This window comes from Felis catus, chromosome A1 (genome assembly GCF_018350175.1).
Source record: "Felis catus isolate Fca126 chromosome A1, F.catus_Fca126_mat1.0, whole genome shotgun sequence".
Classification (NCBI taxonomy): Eukaryota; Metazoa; Chordata; class Mammalia; order Carnivora; family Felidae; genus Felis; species Felis catus.
Genome location: NC_058368.1, coordinates 202,455,888 through 202,477,732, shown reverse-complemented (window position 1 = coordinate 202,477,732; position 21,845 = coordinate 202,455,888). Strand labels below are relative to the sequence as shown.

Below are 21,845 nucleotides of genomic sequence, written 5' to 3'. Positions count from 1 at the left end.
TGCCCTGACCCTATGCTAAGGCTCTCTCTCCCGTGTGTGTGTGTGTCTCCTGATAAGAGAATTATGTCTCTTTTTTCACAGTTGTAAAAAAAATTACTAACAGAGATTTCGTTTACACTCATTGTTAGCAAACCTTCTAATGGGAGATGTGACAGAGGGAGGACAGGGAAAAATTCCTGCTTCCATAGAAGTAAAGGGGATAAGAGGAATTGATATTGGAGGGACTTCGCTTTCTCAGGAAGCAGAGAAAGGAGTTGATTTTCTATCATGACATCTATCATTACAGCTAGAACATCTGACTCCTCACTTCTCTGAAGAACAGATAGTATTATCCAGCCCGAGACTCAGGGTAATTTCACTGGCCTGCTTCTTCTCAACAAGACTGACAACCACCATCACCACCACAATAATAAAAACAACATCAATAAATAGTCTTACCACTGAAGGGATATTTGAGAACAGCCTTTGATGGAAAGAATACATTTGTTTTGTAGGTAGACTCTATCAACACAAGGGTTCATCAGGAAAGAAAATTGCAGCAGTATCTGCAGGTATCCATACTACAAGTCACTCAGTGCAGGGGCAGGAACTAGGAGGCACAAAGATGAACATGATACTTATGCACAGAATGTGGACACAATTCAAGCATTCTGAATAGAGCGGGTGTTTCCATATTTACAGAACAGCTGATTTGCTGTTGGGCATTCAGGTCCCGAATACAGTTTAGCTTCTTGATATTTCTTAAGGATCATTCATTTAATTGGAATAACACATTTTCTAGTTAGGAGTCCCATGCAAGAGCATCTGTACTATAGAAAAGAGAGAGAAAGAGAGAGAATCTAGGTTCTTTTTTGCTAAATTCTCTCACTAATTACAGATGTTATAATACTGTGTATGAAATTTAAATATATTGTCTTTCTTCTTAAAAAAAACTTTCAATATTTAGGAGTCTTTCACAAATTTCAATGATTTGAATGAAATATTTCCTATTCCAGTATGGAAGTCATTTTGCAAACTCAATGCGGTTTTAGTATTATATTAAATAAAAGTGCTTTTTTTTTTTTTTGGTTTGTAAAACTCGGCAGATTTCACATTTTAGTAACACGTGGTATTTAATAGCCCTTTTTGTTTCTAATGACTAATCAAAGGATGGCAGATACTTGGTCCAGATACCACCACTCCATACTCCTGCTCCCATTAGCAACTTTATGAATTGATCGAGCTTTGTGATTCAGACTGAAATGAGATATAGCCTTAGAATCATTATTAAAATCTTCCATTCAGCAATTTCCAATAGATAAGAATTCACACATCTGTTATGAGCGTTGATGTCCTTTTCTAACCCCTCCACTCGATTACAAAATCACTTTTAGCCATGGTTGTGGATTATCTATCTTTATACTCCTGTACGTAGTACAGTGCTTAGCATGTGGTGGATGGTCATTTAATATATATGAAATACTATACTTGGTAATCATATAAAGACATGAAGTTGGCAAATGAGAAGTCAGGTAAGTATCTAACCACCTAGTCTCTTATTTTTATTTAGAAGAGTTAGTATATATTACATACACAGTGTTTAACTGGATATATAGAATCATACATTTAAGAAATACGCTACTGAACAGAATTCTTTCAAAAACAGTAGCATTTTGCTAGAACATGTGCTAACTGGAAATTTTTTTTTAATCTGAAGCCACAGAGTCACTTTTCTAATTTCAAGACTTTGGAGATTTTTGGAACATCTGAAATAACAATTCTATTAAACGGAAGGGGGATGGTTGATTTAGTTGGTAAAAGTCCAGCAGTAACACTTAGAAACACTAAAACATTCATCTTTGATATTAGGCAAATACTGATAATTTGGCAACAAGGAAAGACTTCAGCAAAACTGTAAAATATTTTTTCTTAATTGCCTTCTGATGTCTCCCTGTCTCCTGTGCAGCCCAACTAAACTTCTTACAGCCTGTAGAGCCCGTCTCTCACACAAAGGCACCTCTCACTCAAGTTATGATACACATATTCATATATCTATCTTTTTTGTATAGAGAATTGCTCTCTACTATTCAAGAATTACTCTCTCCACCCGCCAACCAGTAGCCTGCTACAATGTTATTTGGTAATGTTTGAGTATATTTGAAGGTCTATAGGATACTCTTCAAGCTGAAAAAGCCATAAAAATGACTCATCAGTCATTTAGTACTTTCAAGTCTATTACTGATAACCTGGCCCTGAAAGTCAGAAGAGGAAATACATATACTACTTTTGGAATCCATACATGTTCTAATATTATTCTAAAGGTAATAATTTATGTGAGCCTAAATGATCATAAATCTAGAAGTTCTTCAGTAACCCTTCCCTAACAAATTAGTAGCATTTTCTTTTGGTAATATCTGTCATTCTAAAATTATTTTGCTTCTACAGCAAATACATGCCAGAGGAAGGAGGGGAGGTCATCCTCTACCAGGTTAAGGACTAGCGAAGACTGCATTTCTCTGAATTTCAGATTAAATAAAAAGGGGAAGCATTTTAATTGTACAATATTATTAAAACTTGTACACTTGTATACTTATGATTCACTCCCAGTCAACTAGAAGCATCTGTTCTGGACATTTATTATGCTTCTCCTCAGTGTCACGGAGATGAATATGTTCACATAATGGAGAACTGCTTCCCATACTCAAACACTGTAACCTCCACAAAGTTAACTGATACTCCAAGTAGTTTTGTTAGATATTATTAGTCAGTTATAGCCCTTGGATTCTAAATTTCAAAGCACACGCTGCCACAGTCCAAACTCTACCTTTTACTCTCTGCTATGATCTACAATATTCAGGAAGGTAAGAATTTTATTCTTTCATAAATTCTATGAAAAAAATCATTGAAATAATTTGACTAGCTAATTACATCTTAAGTTAATTTATATGATAAAAATTATATCTCAAATTAAATTAATAAGTCTCTTTAGACTTTCCACAGTAGAGTGCACAAAGTCCTTTCCCATGAATTTTCTCTTCAATTATTAAAACAACCATATAGGCCAAGTAGAAGTCATTGGCCATATTTTTTTTAAGTGAGAGGATGGTATCTAAACATAAATTGTACAACATACTCCTGACTTTCATTTTAATTAAGCTAAACTTCCTTTACTTTGTATGTTCACCAAACTCATATGTCCACCGAACTCATATGTCCACAACAGTAATGACAAAAAAAGTAGCACATTCAGATAATTAGCACATTATTGCAAAATTCACACTTGATGACCAATCTTACTGGGAAATCCTTTTTGATTTCACCACTCCTGACGAATAAGATGATCTCAAAACAGCTATTCTTTTTCTTTGCAACTGCTTTAAATTATATAGAATCTTGGGACTAGCTTCCGGAATCCTTACTCAATGTCTACTTTCACTTTAAGATGTAATAAGAAAAGATTTTGACCCCTTTAACCCTCTTTTAAAAAAATGTCCTAAATGGCAGGCTTAACTCAAAATAGCCACCAGAATTATATAACCAACCAAATGTATTTCGTTTTCACACTAAGACGCGACTCCTCTAATACAAAATCTAAAGTGAATACGTCAGCAAGACAGAAAGAGTAGTCAAAGTAGGTCTTTCTCAGCCATTATCCAGTGTGATTGAGGATTCTAATTTTATTTATTCTTGAGCCTTCATTACAGTTATAAGTGAGTTAAGAAAACTGACTTTCTGTGACAATTTCTAATGTACCTCAATTACTATGCTTTGCTCAGTGAAGCAGGTATCAACTACTACTTTTGACATAAGGCAAACATAATTTTGTTTCCTAAAATACTTCAAATTAATAAAAAAAAACCTCTTTGATGTTGTACCTAAAGTAAAAAATAGGTTTGTTATAAACTAACAATAAAAAAGCACACATTTCTCTCTTTATGATTAGATAAGTATATTTGACATTGCCTTCAGAAGGTAGTTTAATTTCATTTAATCATTTATAACAATAAAATATTCTTGGGTGGCACTGTAACATCTTCCAATTTATGTCATATCTCATCACACCTTTCTCGCTTGTAGACAGGTGCACCACAGTATACAGGACCAACAAAAGTGACCTATTCAACTGAGATAATTACCTAGATAATTAAAGTAACACATGTTTATTATGAACACTCTGGAATTTGAACCAGAATTCATGTTTAAACCAGAATCACATCATAAATTTTGTGTCCGATACTCATGAACAAATGGCATTCCCAGTTTTCACTCTAACAGCAGGTGGATGAGTCTAAAATAGCAGTAGCCATAATACATGTTGTAACTGTGTGCACAATGGAAGGGAAAATGGAAACATTTTTTCTAGAAAAATTATGTCAGATAAATGTGAGGCTAAATGCACTTTGACCTAAATTGTTTGATTTATTTGCTACTTCAATTCTATACTCAGTATATTTCAGGCGGAAGTAATCCATAATAGTGTTTATAATACTTCCAATGTATGGACAGGCAGTAAGCACATTAAAGAGCCAACAGTCGAACTCTCTGTTGAGATTTTTCATATTTTAAACTAGTAGCAACTTTTGTGATAACAACAATTTACATTTCTATAAACTTTCTGGTTTCAAAGTATGCTCAACAATAACACCTCATTGGAGACTCTATACAATTCTATGATATTGGGCAGAAAATTATTATCATCTCCATCTATAAAGGAAGAACTTGATTGATTTTATTCATGATTTCTAAATGCCCTTGGAATATTTCCCAGGCTTATCCACTTGGAAGGACATATACTTTCAAACTTAGTTTTCAAAGTTGTCATGACTAGGAAGCCTTATTTAGAGCTTCTCTTCGACCTTCCACCACACTCTCATAATGCATCTGTCTCTCTTGTTTTGTTGTCTATACTATAATTGCCTCTAATATTGGATTCAAGACACTCTAGTGTTTTGCTTGCCTGTTTATTTACATGTTTGCTTTTCCTACTAATCTGAAATTTCCTTGAGGGCATAATCTAACTCATTTAGCAAGTGTTCCTATGCCTTATTATTTTCCAGACACTCTGCTAGGAACTAAAGATACAAGAAATTTATGACTTTCCCCCACTTCTGGAATTTAATATATAGTTGGAAAAGCATCATTGAAGAGAAATTACAAAAGTGATGAGTGTTATAAAGCAAAAGCACATGGGCTATGCCAGGATATTATAGATAGAATTCACATTACCTGAGAGATTAGGTATTTCTACCCCAAAGAAGTTTAAATTAAAGTCAACATTAAAGGAACAAAATGTGATGGATAAACTGGGTTGGCCAAAGAAACAAAATTCTGGGAAAAGTAAACAACATATGTAAGGTCTTAAAACAGCATATAAAGAAGTCCAGCATAGTAAAAAATAAGGAGCAAGTAGTTTCCCAGGCTCAAATAAAAAGACTCAGATTTCAAAGGACCTTGAATTTTGGATTTTTTCCTAATAGTAATGAAAAATCATAGAAACATTTTCAGTAGGTAGATGACATAGTAATATTTGCTCTTTAAAAATAGCACTTTTGAGGTCTTGGGAAGACAAGCAAGGGTGAATTTTAAAGTCTAGTAATTAGTCTATTATAAAATGAGAAATATAAAAAATGAGCGATGACTGGTGTTGGCTTGAACTAGGATGAAGATAGAGAAGATTCAGGGATACAGTATGAGAATTCAAACCGCCTTCAAGAAGTAGAACCAATAGGATCTGGTTATTGCTAGCTACAGAGATTGAAAGCAAAGGAGAAGTCAAGGATACCGCTGAGATTTTAACTGAGTAAAAAGAAACAGAGAAGGAGAACACTTGAAAGGGAAATGGACATACTGAGCTTGAGGATCTCAAGAGATATCTTTATAGAGACGTCACGCACTTGTGTAGACTTTGAGATAGGAGGTATGTGATTTTAAAGCTTTGGATACGTGTCTGGCTATTATCAACATACAGCCATGGAAGTGTATAAAAACGTGCAAAATGGAAACACAGGCTGGGCCCATAACAGGACATTAATAAAGTCTAGAATTTTAATCTTAAAATAAAGGTCTGAACATTTCAAATATGATCTTGTTTTTCATGAAACTGAGAATTCCATGTCCAAAGCATCAGAATTATATAGGTGTGCTATAGGGCACTAACAAAGAGTGTTCATAAAATCACGTATCTCACCTCTCACACACACAGACGTATACCCACGCATACTTTGTTAATTCTACTTAACTGTCTTGGCCTCACAACATTTCATACCCAAATAGAGCTTTTCACATTGTACTTTAGAACTTCAGGGTATCTGTTAAAATATCATCTTAGAAAATACACAGTATAATAATTGAAAACAATTCTCTCAGAATAAAAATAATTCCTTAAAGAAAGAACATAAACTCTTTGTTTAACCTGAGGAGAAAGTATAGGGAAAGAGAAATTATTTTTGCATATATGAATAGCCATAGTCATCTATTTTACCTAGACATAAACAGCCAAGAATTAGGTGATTTTAAGAGAGTGTAAGTGAACAATTGCCAAAGAAGACAATTTTGTTTTTTTAGAATATAGAACCCTGAGGTAACACAACCAGTAGAGGACACCTAGTGGTCTTTAGCAGAATCAATATTTGCCTGCAGAAAGTATTAAGCAACTCACCACACACAGGTAATAATGTCAATGTCAGCAAATGTGTTAATGTGAGAAAGATGGCATCATGAATCTTATGAATGTGTGTGTATACACACATACATACATGCATTTCATTTCGTTTGAACTTCATAACTTTCCATCAAGTTTATAGGCATGAATCACTCACTGTAAGGGCTTCTCCCTAGATTAAATAGAAAATGAAAGGCACACAATCTGAATGAAGTCCTACATATACTAATTTCCAGTATAGGGTTCATTTCACATCACCATGTTTCTGGTGATGCGAAATACAAATCTCAAATACAATTATATCAATAATATTAATATTAGTACATGTGCTATACATACTAATATAGCACATATATTTATATATCATTATATATATTATATGTGATATAATATATATATTATATACGATAATATTCATTATATATATTATATACGATATATATATTATATATGATAATATTCATTATATCAATTATAATTGACACTGAAATTATAAAACATTAAAAAAGACTTCATATAAGATCATCTCATATTTTACTATTGCTACAAACATTTCAAGGGCAAGAATACTTGTAAAAGTTAAATCTCCCTCTAGAAAACTAAATAGCACACTTGCTGCATAGATGTAGGCAAATGTGTGATACATTTGTCTCCTAACTAGTATTATTATGATTATTTTAATGTTTATTTATTTCTGAGACAGAGAGAGACAGAGCATGAGTGGGGAGGGGCAGAGAGAGAGGGAGACACAGAATCAGAAGCAGGCTCCAGGCTCTGGGCTGTTGGCACAGAGCCCTATGTGAGGCTCAAACTCACAAACCGTGAGATCTTGACCTGAGCCGAAGTAGGTCACTCAACCTACTGAGCCACCCAGGTGCCCCTCCTAACTGGTATTATTAAGTCCATCCTCAGTGGTCTCTAATCCCCTTCATTCTGCAGCACTCTAAAATGCACCCCCTCTACCTAAATGCCTCAATGACACCTTATTAGGTCCATCATTAGCACAAATTCATGTCTATAGCTCCAAACTCACTCCCTTTACAACCTAGATTCTGGAGATATGGAACTGCTGTCGGAGCCAGGCTGCCTGTCCTTCAGATCTCACTGGAATGCCCTTCCCTTTCCCATTCAGTCAGCTTGGGAATTCAGACTCCAGCTTTGAAACTCAGTTCAGATAACTGTGAGCCTCTCTTCTTGTGCAAAAAAAAAAAAAAAAAAAAAAAAAAAAAAAACCCTCTGTTGTTCACTCCCTCCTTTATTCTGCCACTTACCACACCATCTGTGATTATTTGCTCACATGTCTGTTTTTCCTACAAAGCTGGAAAGCTGGGATCTGCTTTGAATTCTCTCATGAAGCATCTGCACATAGGAGCTACTCAGTAATTGCTTGGGAGTAAAAAATGAATATTCCCTTGCAATTATTTAATGGATTTAGAACATGGAGGACTGCCATGTATTTAGGGGACAGGCATGCTCTGATAACCTTTCAGAACTCTGTACCAGTGTACAAGGAGAGTCAAAGGCAAAGTTGACAAGGACTGTTCCCTATAGACGCCTATACCCAGCAAAAGAAAAGGAAAATGCATATAAATAAGCATTAGCAACGAAGCTATCTGCATGAACAAATGCAAGAAGGGCCAGTAAAACCACCCAAATTAAAGGCACTGACCATTACAGCCCAGTCCCTCCAGGTCGAATATTTTCTGGAGATGAGATTCAGCCTAGTTTTTAAAAGAATGACAGAAAAAAAGAAAAAAGCTTTCCACATCTGAGGTGTGGCACATGCAAAACTGCAGAAGCAGAAAGAACCATTCTCTGCAAGCACTGTAGAACTAAAACACAAACAGGAGAGAGTTGTTGGGTACAAATGTGAAGTGACAGTGGTGAGATGGGGGAACAGTTTGCTGGAGAGCCTTGAAGGCACAGCAAAGAAACACAGATTTGATGTGATAGGCAATCGAGTCTCTCTTACTTCTAGTTGGGGGGTAAGTGTAGGAAAATACTGGTGTTTGCTTACAGCAAATCTTAGAGTTCGATGTGTTTTCTTAAAAAATGAAAGTAGTTAGAGTATGTATTGTGTAATTATAGATAGGCAATTTATAGCAAGAGTTAGTTTCTAATCTAAACCAATTAGAATGCTAAAATTAACCAAAGACAGAAACCACAGTCTGCATCAGCTCCCTGTGGAATAAATTTCCTTATTAATGCTCTGTTTTTAAACACACTTCGTATATAAACCTACCTCTAAGCTAACATAAAAATCTAATATTGATTGCAAGAAGAGCATCTCAATGTTCCGTAGACATTCATCTGAAATTGCTACAGACATATATGAAGATCAGAACCATAAGCCCTCTTCCAGCCTAAAATGGATTTATTTAATTATGGCATGTCTCAAATCTACACAAGGAAGATTGAGGGGACAGGAGATAAGAAATACAGAATAAAATATTATACATCTGTATTCCAAAGCCATACTTATTACACAAGCGTCATGCATTTCCAACACTTTTTTTACATTGTGCATGAAGATTTTACACTTTATGTGACATACAATCCTACAAAAAAGATAACCATTACAGAGAATATGTCTCTTTTCAATAACTATTTCCTAAATCTCAAATAATATCAAGGGTTATCCCTCTTTGATAAAGTGACTGACATCAGCAAATGAAGGATTTAAGGATCCTAGAACACTTCACCTTTGCTAACTGAATAATCTCCCATTACTAACCTCTTAATCTACCTTTTATCTCTTCAGGGTTTGGGATGGTCCTAAATTCTACTGATGTGCCATTTTATTTGGTGGGGGAGGGGGATTTCCTCACTTTGTTTCTTTTAGCTCACAGAAAATGAGCTGCTTCTGTGATGGGTTACAAAATAACACCCAGGCTTGAGTCCCTCTTTACTGGAAATATAACATGAACAACAACATGATGAATTAAGGGGATGGTTTTTTTTTTCAACCAAAATACAAGAGTGGGAAAGATGCACCTAGGTTTTCTGGAGATCACAGGAAAAGGAATGTTCTGGCCTGATTTATCCAAATTGCTACAGATTTTCATGTCACCTAGCATGTGTAAAGTTTCAGGATAGCATCAGAGAGCTCTCTACTTTTGCATCCTAAAGCCATTGATCTAATTGCCTTGTGAAAACAACTTCCCTCCTGACTCCTTAACACCAAGTATTTCAGAAATTAGTTGGCCAAATCACCTCTTTCCTTCTACATTAGCCACTACATTCAACTTTAGTAATGACAGTAACATAAGGGCTAAATTTTAAAGTTTCTGCATTTCATTCACAATATTTCTCTAATTTATTTGGCTTTGGCACTTCTTGTTGTTTTTCAGTTGAACTAATTCAGACCGAAAAAAAAAAAATGCATCATTGAAGATGGAAGCAGTTTCCTATAGAAGGCAGCCACTTTCCTTGGGAATGATTCATTTAGAACAGTGGCAGCTTCCAGACTTCACACATTACTTCCCCAAATTTGCTGAATTTAGCATTAGCCAGCTTGGTACTAAAACACTCAGAACTCAAAGACATGTGGGTGAACTCACATCTTCCTCTGCAGTCTTATGCCAAATGCTCACAGAGCAAATTCTTCGGATTTATTTGTTGTATGTTCTACATGTAAACACATCCCAGTGGCATTTATAAAAATCAGGTAAAGAGCCGCCACTTTGGAACCATTCAAGTTTCTCTCTGCTTTTGGTTTGAATCATGTAGGTGATGAAATAATTTGTATCAAATTCTGGATTAATTATTCCTGTTTCTTCCCTGTTTAACAGTATTACTAGCAGACATTAAATATCACTGATATATGTGATTCTCCACATACATCATATAATCAAGAAAACATTCTTCACTTAAATGAGCTTATGGTTCATTTTATCATCAAGATCATTTATTTATAAGAAAGATCTTGCCAACCCACACCTCTAGGCTCAATGTGTTTGGCTACCCAATTTCTGTAAGTGCATATTAAATTGCATTTTATAGTAATGATGGCAGAAAGCTGATGACCCTGAACTATATCATGGCATCTTTAAAACACCATCATGTTACACAGATCTAGGTGCCTGTCACCACTGCCAGGAACCAGAGGGCAACAGTGTAAGGAGTGTCCTCTTCTATGACTGCGTGGCCTGCCATTTTATCTGATAGGACACCATCTGTTTATCCTGCTACCACTCCCTAGGGTAATTGGGTTAAAACTACAAGACACTGCAAATAGTCACATTGCCCACTGTATTTTTAATTGCCTGGCTATTTATAGCAATGACTTTTCTTCTTACAGGATATTCATAAAAAAAAAAAAAACATGCTTGTGACCATGTTTTAAGAGGTAAATGTTCAACTCTAATGTTGCACAGACACAATCTTTGTTAAGAAAAGTTTCCTACAATTTCTTATTCAATCTATACAACAGTGGAATATTAAGGTATTTATCATTGAAAGAATGCATGTAATAGTGAGAAACTATACAGTTTTGTTATATAATGTTATAAAATGTTAAAAGCATTTGCCCTGGGGTCAGATTAGAAGGTTAGAATCCCAGGTCCAGCTTTTACCACTCCAGTTTTCTGGGCAAGCTACCAAAATTAGGAAAGGGAACTAATCCATGTAAAGAATACAATATATCATTTGACATATAATAAGCCCTCAATAAATATTAACTATTATTATCAATAATCATCTTGATTTGATATTAATCTCAAACTGGTATAACAGATTTTAAGAACCAAACATTTATTACATTTTAGATGGAATGTGCTATATAGAGACACATTACAAGATGAATCCAATTTCTCAAACGTGCTTCTTTTGATTTTGAATATAATCCATATCCATATTTTAAGAATGACCCATTTTTATGCCTTTCAGCAGTGTCTTACACAGTGTTTTATTATTGTATGTCATTTTCTGAAATCCTGTGAACCAAAATGTCATTGACAGGCACACACAAAACAAAGCTACTGTCTCACAGAAAGCAGAGTGAATGTTCACAGAATTTCTATTCTATGACTGGTTTAAACCTAAATTCCAAAACATAATTCTTCCCAAACATGTTTAAAAGCATTTTGGTAGTGAGTAAAGCAATAACTAATCTATTGCCAGTATACTGTTGTCATTAGTGCTGGTTTAGAGACTCCGGGCCTTTTTGACCCTCATTTTTATGCAAACAGTAAAATTCAGGTTATAATTAATGTAAAAAAGCAGACTTAGAAGGAAAATAAAGTCAAAAAGGTTATTATGCATACTCTGGAATTAGGGACATAAACTCCTTTGCTCAGTGATGGCACATTTAACTCAGATCCTTGGAAACTCCAGTTGGCTGAGCCCTTTCAGGACCCACACACTGCCTAAGAACAACAGATGCCCTCTTCAGCAAAACATTGGCCAGATTCACTGTATTTATGCACTGTACTATTTGTGTTTTCTATGTAATAATTTCTCCCCAGGGTATCCTGTTTTTCCGTATTTTGAAACGAATTAATAGGGCAAAACTATAATAATTAATTACAGGCAAAGCATAACACTGAGCAAATTATTATGCTGAAATTAGTCTCTATATATACAACTTGGAAATACTTTTTCAAAGTTTTTTCTTCAAACACAAATTCTCTGAAATTTTAGTGTTAGATGAAATATAAACCAGATTATCTCACAGAACTAATGATGCAAACTAGATTAGCAATCAGACCCTACACATCTTTGTTCAAAGATGGTACTTGATGTATTCATATTAAATAAAAAGAAACTTCCCATGGTAGAGAAGGGACTGCATTGGTTAGGATAAACATTTGTTGATTAGAGGGGATTTGTTTTTAAAGAGACTTAATTGGCATAAAACAAATGTTTTATAATCACTATTTTTTTCAGTTGATTCAAATCCAGTATTTGACCATATCTTTTGAAGGTACAAATACATCACTTATGCACCAAAAAGAATGAGTAGAATTTTTCTTCTTGAATCTCATAAAACTTATTACACATTGCACAGGTGTTCATTTTAAAAGTGATAGTTAACAATCTCATGATATAGTGGCTTGAAAAAAGTAAAAGATATGTCTTACCTCTTCCCACTGATGTATGTATCTAATTAACCTTGAAAGTCGCAACAAACGCAAGAGACTGAGAATTTTTGTAAACCTCACAATGCGAAGTGCCCTGGCTGTCTTGTAAACTTCTGAATCCATTCCTTTTTCTACAATGAGAAAGATATAATCCACTGGGATTGATGAGATGAAGTCAACCACAAACCAGCTTTTTAAATAATTCATCTTGATCACTTTAGGGTCCAGGATGATTTCAGAACTGTCTTCATTGACAGTGCCAGTCCTAAAATTCATTATCAGGTCCAAAAGGAAAACTGTATCTGATGCCACATTGAAAATAATCCATGGTGTTGTTGTTTGTTCTGTAAAGAATGTGATTCCAACTGGTATGATGACCAGATTTCCAACCATCATTATAAGCATTATTAAATCCCAATAAAACCTACAACAAATAAAAAAAATCAGATTTTAATAGACAATAACCATTCTTTGCCCCATCATAAAGAAATTTAATGACTTATGGTTAAATAAATGAGTACAAGAATGAAGTGTTTGTTCTGTAAATATGGTAACTCCTTCAATGGTTACAAATGAAAATCTAATTAATATATTCCTAAAGCAATCCATTGTTTATAGAATTCTAAAAATTATTTGATATAAAGTATTACAGAGATAAATTCAAGAACACTCAATCCTCCATTTACCTGATAAAAGAACAAAGACAACCTCCCCTATATTTAACAAGTAATATGCATGGAAATAAAGGAGAAGCATAAAACAAGAAGATCTACCGTAAAAAAAATCATTTCGGGGAAGACTCTTTAGAGATGCTTTGAAGTACTTTATATGTCAAATTACCAATCAATCAAACACTAAGATACTAAAAATACTGGTAATATAAATTATATCTTAGGAGTAAAGATTAGGTCAACCATAAACTTTAGGCTAGCCCATGGCTTCATAGTACTCCAAATATTTATGCTTCCTTCTTTTTTAGTTTGAAATGAGAAAAACCAATTTTGTTCTGAGGTTAAAAATAATTGAACAGACTACTCTAGGTTTTAAAAAAAAATTTTATGTTTTATTTATGTTTGAGAGTAAGAGAGACAGAGCATGCGTGGGAGGAGGGGCAAAGAGAGAGGGAGACACAGAATCTGAAACAGGCTCCAGGCTCTGAGCTGTCAGCACAGAGCCCGACACAGAGTTCAAACTCACAGACCGTGAGATCATGACCTGAGCTGAAGTCAGACATTTAACCGACTCAACTACCCAGGTGCCCCGAGACTACTCTAGATTTTAAACTAGAATCTACTTAAAACTTGCACTTTTACCACTGTTTCATTGAACAAATACTTTAAATATATTCCCTCTATTTTTCTAAATAATTCTTCCTTAAAATTTCTGATTTAATTTTCAACATGTTTATGATTACTAGCTGCCTTTTGAAACATTCTCATCTCACCTTATATTAAAATTGGAAGAAAACCAGGAACTTTATTCCAGGTTAACACAGTGTAATTGAATTCATTGAAGATGATTGTAATGTTATTTTCACGAGGGTTATTTAAAGTCTATTGACCCTGTAGTGAACAGACTGCATATTTGTTACAAGTCTATACATATAAACATGAAGAAGCAGATCGACTAGCACAACCCTATCATCATGAAATAGTCTCCAGAAATATGAGTTACATCATCCTGGTCATAGGTATCCTCTTCTGGCAGTTTTGTTGTGTAAATGATGTAAATTTCTATGACAGAAATTTCTGTTAACCAAGATACCTTTATTTTACATTACTTCTCCTTCTTAGACTACTTGGGTTACATTTTGGCAAGATATACAACTGCATATACCTTTCATAGGTACAAGTAGTACAAGAAAGAACTGTAATAGGTCTTCTCTCCCCTTGTCCCTACCCCCAGGATTATGTAAAAGTAAATGCTTGTCGGTTTGAAGATTTCATCAGTCTTGTGTCAAAACTTATCTTCGCATTTATAGACAAGTATACATATACCCACGCCAATCATACATCATGCACTGTCAATTTCAATGACATATTTTCTCTTTTTTTTTCCTACTCTTTTAATGGAAATGCAAAATGTGCCACTGAATACACCAAGGACAGAGGAGAGATGTAGAGGAGATGCAATATTGTAATAGCTATTTCCCAAAGAAGTGACATCATTGAACTCTAAAATGAAACCGTGTGTACCCTGAGGATTTTCACTTTTCTGGACACTCTTATCAGTCCCATCTGTGAGCTTGTCTCTCTGCCCTCCCCTTGAAGGCTGCTGGGTGTCAGCGTAGCTCTTTTATCTTCTCTTCTACACATGCTCTTTGAGCAATATCACACACTCATCCATGTCTTTATGATTAATTCATAACTGATGACTCCAAAGCTCCACCTCCAGTCCATTCCTGTCTTGTAAGCCTCCTAATCCTCATAATCAGCAGCCTATTAAGTCTATCCCCGTGCATATCTCACACTCATGTCTTACAGCAGGCACATGCTCAAACTCATCTTCTCCTTGCATATGTATTTCTCACATGTCCCCTATGCCAGGGGATGGAACAACTCTATACCTTATTTGCAAGCCAGAAACCCCGGAGGAATCCTAGAAGACTCCTGGCCTTAAATCTGTTCAATCTCACACTTGATCAGTCACCAAGGCTGCTTGGTTCTTATATCTATGTATAAGTTGTATTCATCCATTTGCCCTTTACAATTCCCACTGCAACTATCTTCAACTAGAAATTCTCACCAGCTGTTTAATTTGGAGACAAGTTACTTAAATGCTCTCATCTTAAATCTTCTCATCTGTAAAATGAAGATTATTATAGAAATAGGGTTTTCTATACAGATCAAATGAAATAATACATGCACATCATACATCCTAGCATATAACAAACTGTGGTACACAATGCCGGTGGCCTACTTTGTATTCATTTACCTTTCCTTACCAAAAGAAATCCAGTTTTGTGGGGAGCACCCAGAAGCCCACTGAAAGATACTCACTTTTACAGACATTCTTGCATTTCTCTCATTAAGACAGAAGATATTTTTAAAGAAAAACAACACATTCTATCCCTCTTACTCAATAGAAGAAATGAAGAGGATAAAGTGCCATCTAGTATTGTTATAGCAATAATTTTTATCACGCCATAGCTTTTTATTAGTGGTACTTAATATGGTCTGAAGCCATCAGGAATCTCATTATCAATATAAAGCTCTATTAAACCTTATAATTTCCTTTTAAAGTATCACTGACTCTATTTTACAGACATAAACACAGATCTTGTTATAGACTTTGCATAATATAACACTTTCCTGAGCTAACATGGATTCATTCCTTATCTAGCCAAGGAAAATACAGTTGTCACCCACTCTAAAAGTATGATATAACTTCTGTTTTTTTAAGCAAAGAATATGCTTCTGAAAAGTGACCTCATGAGACTCTCTTGTCTACCTGCCCACAAGTTTCTTTTCTTGACTTTTTGCTCTGAAATATCTCTTGAATACTCAGGCTCAGTCTTTTCCTTAATTTTCAATTTCTGAGTCCTATACATCTTAGTATGGAATAATCTTTCCTATCAATTCCTCTTTCTGTTCCCATTGTCATCTACTTTGGGCAGAACTAGTGCTTGCTTAGAATAACTCAAGCCTCCTGTCTAAGGAATCTGGTCAATTCTGCCCATCAGTCCCAGAGCGACTTATCTAACACATAACTTGCCAGGTCAAAAACCATCAATGACTCTCTTGGGGCACCTGGGTGGCTCAGTCGGTTAAGTGTCCAACTTCAGCGCAGGTCATGATCTCACAGTTCGTGGGTTCGAGTCCTGCGTCAGGCTCTGTGCTGACAGCTCAGAGCCTGGAGCCTGCTTCGGATTCTGTGTCTCCCTTGCTCTCTGCCCCTCCCCTGCTCGTGCTCTGTCTCTCTCTCAAAAATAAATAAACATAAAAAAAAAAATCAACGACTCTCTTAAGTAAAAATAACTCAGCATGGTTTTCAAGGCATCTTCCTTCCCTCCCAGCCTTTTCTTTCACACTTTATGGCAAGAACCTCATGTCTTAAGCAAGAGAGTACATGCACTTCCCTTGGCATCATGCTCACCTAGGTACATGTACAATAGATAGTTTCTTCTATTCTATTAATTCCTTTTCCCATTAGCACTCTACATACCCTTCATGCCTTGTTCTGACACTGAATTTCTTAGTTGTTTTTTTTTAACCTCAGAGCAACATATATTTTCAGTATGCTTATTTTTGTTTCTCTTTTGTTACTAATTATTTGTTTTTATTTCCTCCATCACTACTGGGTTCAAGTTCTTTTTTTTTTCTAATTTTATTAAGTTTTCAATTTAATTCCAGGATAGTTAACATACAATTTGTTTCGGATGTACCATATAGTGATTCAACAATTCTATACAGTGCTCATGGATACAAGTCCTCTGAAATTCAAAACTGTATTTTATCTTCTGTTTAACCTCTGCAGTGAATGTAGACAGTATATAGAATAACAAATGCTAAGAAGATAAATTAATTGAATTTTGACTGGAAACATACATTTCAGTAGGGATATTTAAAGTAATCCTTTTTATAAGACAAAAAGTAATTAATGTAGCAAATAATTTCTTGACTTATTATTTCTATAAATCTGGAGTTTTACTAATTGAGGATTTTTATAACATAGAAGACATTAAGGCAAATTAAAAAGGAAACAGAGATTAGTAATATATTATGAGGCGAGAAAGCCTGAAAACAAAGAAGTTTTGGATTTGATTCTTGGTTTGGTGGATTGTATTTGGTGTACTGCTTCCATTCACCCTGCTTTATACAGACAACATTTATAAAAGCTCTTAGTTGGACTTTGAAGGCAGAGTAGCGTTCAAATCCTAGTTCTACTAGCTCCATAGGTTTGGGCAGGGTATTTAACTGCCTTGAACTTCTTCTACTACTCTTGAGTTTCTCTGCAGGAAGACTGTAAGCATTGATGTATGCATAGTGTAGAGTACAGAACCTGTTATATAGAAAGTTTGTCTGAAAAACCAGCAGAGAGGGAACTCACTGGAAAACAAGTCTTGACCATTACAGTAGATTACCTAGGTAACCATTTTTACCTTGTACTGAAAGTAGACAAAAGAGACAAAATAAAATAGTATTTCAATCATAATTAATGTATCACTAATAGCTGTAAGCTTAATTATCACTGAGAAATTATTTTTTGTGTTAAGAATCCATTTTCCCCATGAATTTTTAGAGGAGAAAAAGCAGCATAATAAGGATTGATCTGTGATATTAAACTTTAAAGAATTCAAAATTCAGTGATGCTTCTTTCTTTCTTTCTACCCACTTGTATCCCTCTAAAGCTTGTGGTAAATAAAGACAACCCTACTTCCCTAACAAAAGTTTCTCATCATCCTTCAGGCTTCCCTTCCCCTTTATAATACCTGTAGTAGCTGAAATAATCTGATGCCGAATATTTCTAACTTAAGGCCTTAAAGAAAATTTTAAAACTACCGTATTTCATTACTCGAGGTGCTTGTCTTTAAATTTGTCTCTCTAACTATTGAATGAAAGACTCTCCCCCCGCCCCCGATGGAATAAAATATTTGTAACTAAGTGGAATGGAGGAAAGAACTTCTGGTTAAATCCTTGATAACAGATTTATATGTGGCTCCTCTTTCACCTACGGTTGAAGTCAAATTATGTAACAAACCTGTCCTATTTCTCACTTAAGACTCATTCCTAAAAATTACATTTTTAGATATGAACCATAACTTGGCCATGTTTCTAAACCAAATTATTTATCAATCTAAATAAATAAATGAATATCCAGCTGGATTTTATTAAACATATAGTCCTTGCAATTATTTTTCAAATTTTATTTAAAACTGACTCAATTTTTAAAAGTCCAATAGCCTGAGGATTAGATACATATCTTTTTTTTTTTTTAACTGAGGTACAGTTGACACAAAATGTTACATGAGTTTTAGGTATACAACACAGTGATTCAACAAGTCTATCTGCTGTTATGCGGTGTTCACCACAAGCCCAGCTACCATCTGGCCTCATAACATGCTGTTACAATACTACTGACTACACTCCCTACACTGCACCTTTTATCCCGGTGACTTACTCATTTCATAACTGGAAGCTTATAATTCCCACTCCCCTTCACCCATTTTTGGACACATATCTGTTGAAAAATGAAGTGCCTTATCATAAATACTGTCTTTTTATAGTACTATCAGTGGCAATTCACCCTGCCAAATCTCAGCAACCAATACCTGAACTTTGATCTGAGGGGTTCTCAGACATCCTTCATCACCTTACAAATCTCACTACTTACAGAATACTCATATTGGGGTTGATACTTTATAGGACATGTGCCTTTCCTAAGCTTTGCAAAGGAGTCTTTCTGGGGTGCCTGGGTGGCTCAGTCAGTTGAGCATCCAACTCTTGATTTTGGCTCTGGTCATGATCCCTGGATCATGGGATTGAGCCCTGCATTGGGCGCTGTGCTGAGCATGGGCCCTGCTTAAGATTCTCTCTTTCCCTCTGCCCTTCTCCCCTGCTTGTTTGTATGTTCTCTCCCTCTCTCTCCCTCTCCCTCCCTCTCTCTCTGTCTCTCAAATAAAAATAAAATATATAAAAAAAAGAAGTTTTCTTAATCAAGCCTGTTATTTGCTCTAATGCCTTGATATCCTGCAAGGCCACATTATTGCCTATGGGCAGTGTGGAGTGAAGATACACAGAAAAACACAGAAAACACAGACAATTCAAATACAGGCTATTTGAAGCAAAAATATACTAGCTTTCTTAACACAGTAAAACATTCCCAAGATCCTAACTGTGGAAAAAATTAACCTAACATATGGACAAAACTAAGTTAAACCATATTTGAAGACATTTAGATGTTTTCAAGTAAACATAGCAATTTACCCAATGAGAATATGAGATGGGTAGAAGGTGCAATATGTTTTAGCTAATCTTATTTATTAAAATGAGCTAATGGAATGGGAATTTAATCCCTACCAAAGTAGTAAGATCTGTACCAATCCAGGAAAAGTAAACAGGTTTTCTACCTCCCCCTTCTGCAACTGCATTTTTTCATTGTGTGTTAATCTTCTAACTGCCAACATTAATGGCCTTGTATTGGTACATTTACTCTTGCATTTTACAGTGTTGTTTACTCCTCCTACCTGAAACTCTCTCAAACCTTTAGTTTCTAAGATTCTGCATTTTCGTAGTGTCTCACTTGTATTTATAAATTAGCAGAAGTTTATTTTCCTCAACCTTTATCTGACTCCTCTTCTTCCTCTATTAAAGTCGGCAGTCTATGTGATCATCTCACCCAGCTTTTCAACCCTCCATTTACTCCCTCCTTTGGTCACATCAACCCCCAAATGCTAATACGTGAACATAATATGTCAACGTAACTAATATGTTAAATAAGTGGTTCTCAAATCCATCACTGGCCTTAACTTCTGAGATGGAGTTATGGATTTCTAACTATATTCATGATAGTTAGTCCCAATGGAACAGCCATCTCAACAGGGTGAAATCTACACCAATTAACCTTATGGCCCCCAAATAATTCCCCTGATATTTTTATTTCTGTTTATTATAGCATAGCTACCACTGCTGCTGCTGCTGCTGCTGCTGCTAATGCTTCTTCTCCTCCTTCTTCTTCCATCCCCCACCCTCCTCTCTTCTTCCTTTCGGTCACCCACGAGGCATAAAACTTAAAAATTATCCCTGACTCCTCTGTCAGCCAGCTCTGGCATTTGATCATTTGCCCAGTCTTACATCCTTCTAATACAATAGTTTTCATATGCAGCTTTTCTCTTTGTTCCATTGCCAGCATTTTATATGAAGTTATTATATCATTATTCTGCTTACTAATTTTCCTGTTTCTACCTGCCCTAGTAAATTACTTTCTATTTGTATCCAGACTTCCCTATTGCATGCAAAATGAAATGTAATCATCCAGAATCTTCTAGTGTATCCCAAATCTATATCTTGAAACTTATCTTTTTTTGTACATACATGGTCCTTAGCTAAATTTAAGAAGACTATTTTCCAGATTCTTTGTTTTTGCCACTGCCTAGCAAATGTCTGGGATTTCCTCTTCCTAAAATCCAAATTCAACCTCCACATTTAGTCTTATTACTGCAATGGTCAACCTAAATTTAATGCCACTACTCTCTTTTATCCAATCCCAGCCCAGGTGGGGTTCATCTCCTCCCTGTCTCTAACTCCTATCTCAATTTTTCTATGTGATTTCCAGCATTTGAGAGCTCCTACAAATGGACAGTGAATATCTTACCAAAATATGGTACCAATAATAATTTGGCAAAGACCATTTAATAAGCGATGTCTGAAAATACCGCTCTTGAACTTATTCCTAGCCAAACTATAGGCCAATCTTCTTTACACTTAAATTGCCTAGCAAACAGTAGATATACTTCCAACTTCCCAATGATCAAACCCAAATTAATCACATTTATGTTAAGAAGGGGTTGTTACACCATTATAAGATTTTAATTAAAAGACATGATCATTTGTTCCTTTAAATGGTTTGGAAATTAAACAGGTATAAACTTTTTATTTTATCCTTGAGTGATAGAATTATTTTCCAACTTTTCTAATTTTCTTGTTTTAGACAACGGAAAGAAAGATATCATTCAAGGGTATTTTCATTATGGCATTCAAATTTACTTTAAAGGAAGGCCACAATTTTCATTCCACTGAATCAAAACACCTGTTTACTCCCAATTGCCATGCATGAAATATATATCTGCAAGTCTATACGGCTTTAATGAAAAGGTACAGAATGGAAAAGAACTCCTTAAAGATTAAGTAGTTTTATGCTGCAGTTTTCTATCTTTATGATGACATATAGATTTTCCATAAACATCAAAATCATTAACTTATAAAAGATGAGTAAAAAATATATAAAATAGCTCCTAGTGCTTAATTTTAGAGTTCTTTAAAAACAGTCTAATCTTGGGGCGCCTGGGTGGCGCAGTCGGTTAAGTGTCCGACTTCAGCCAGGTCACGACTTCAGCCAGGTCACGATCTCGCGGTCCGTGAGTTCGAGCCCTGCGTCGGGCTCTGGGCTGATGGCTCGGAGCCTGG

At 35.2% G+C, this 21,845-nt stretch overlaps 1 protein-coding gene across 1 annotated transcript in view; it reads right to left on the bottom strand.

The window, feature by feature from the left end:
- Positions 1-21,845, bottom strand: part of HCN1 (hyperpolarization activated cyclic nucleotide gated potassium channel 1) — a 390,472-nt gene that overhangs the window by 329,177 nt on the left and 39,450 nt on the right. Inside the window, exon 2 of the mRNA XM_011286847.4 lies at positions 12,721-13,144. Within this exon, the coding sequence (XP_011285149.2) occupies positions 12,721-13,144 (424 nt within the window). The remainder of the gene's footprint in view (positions 1-12,720; positions 13,145-21,845) is intronic.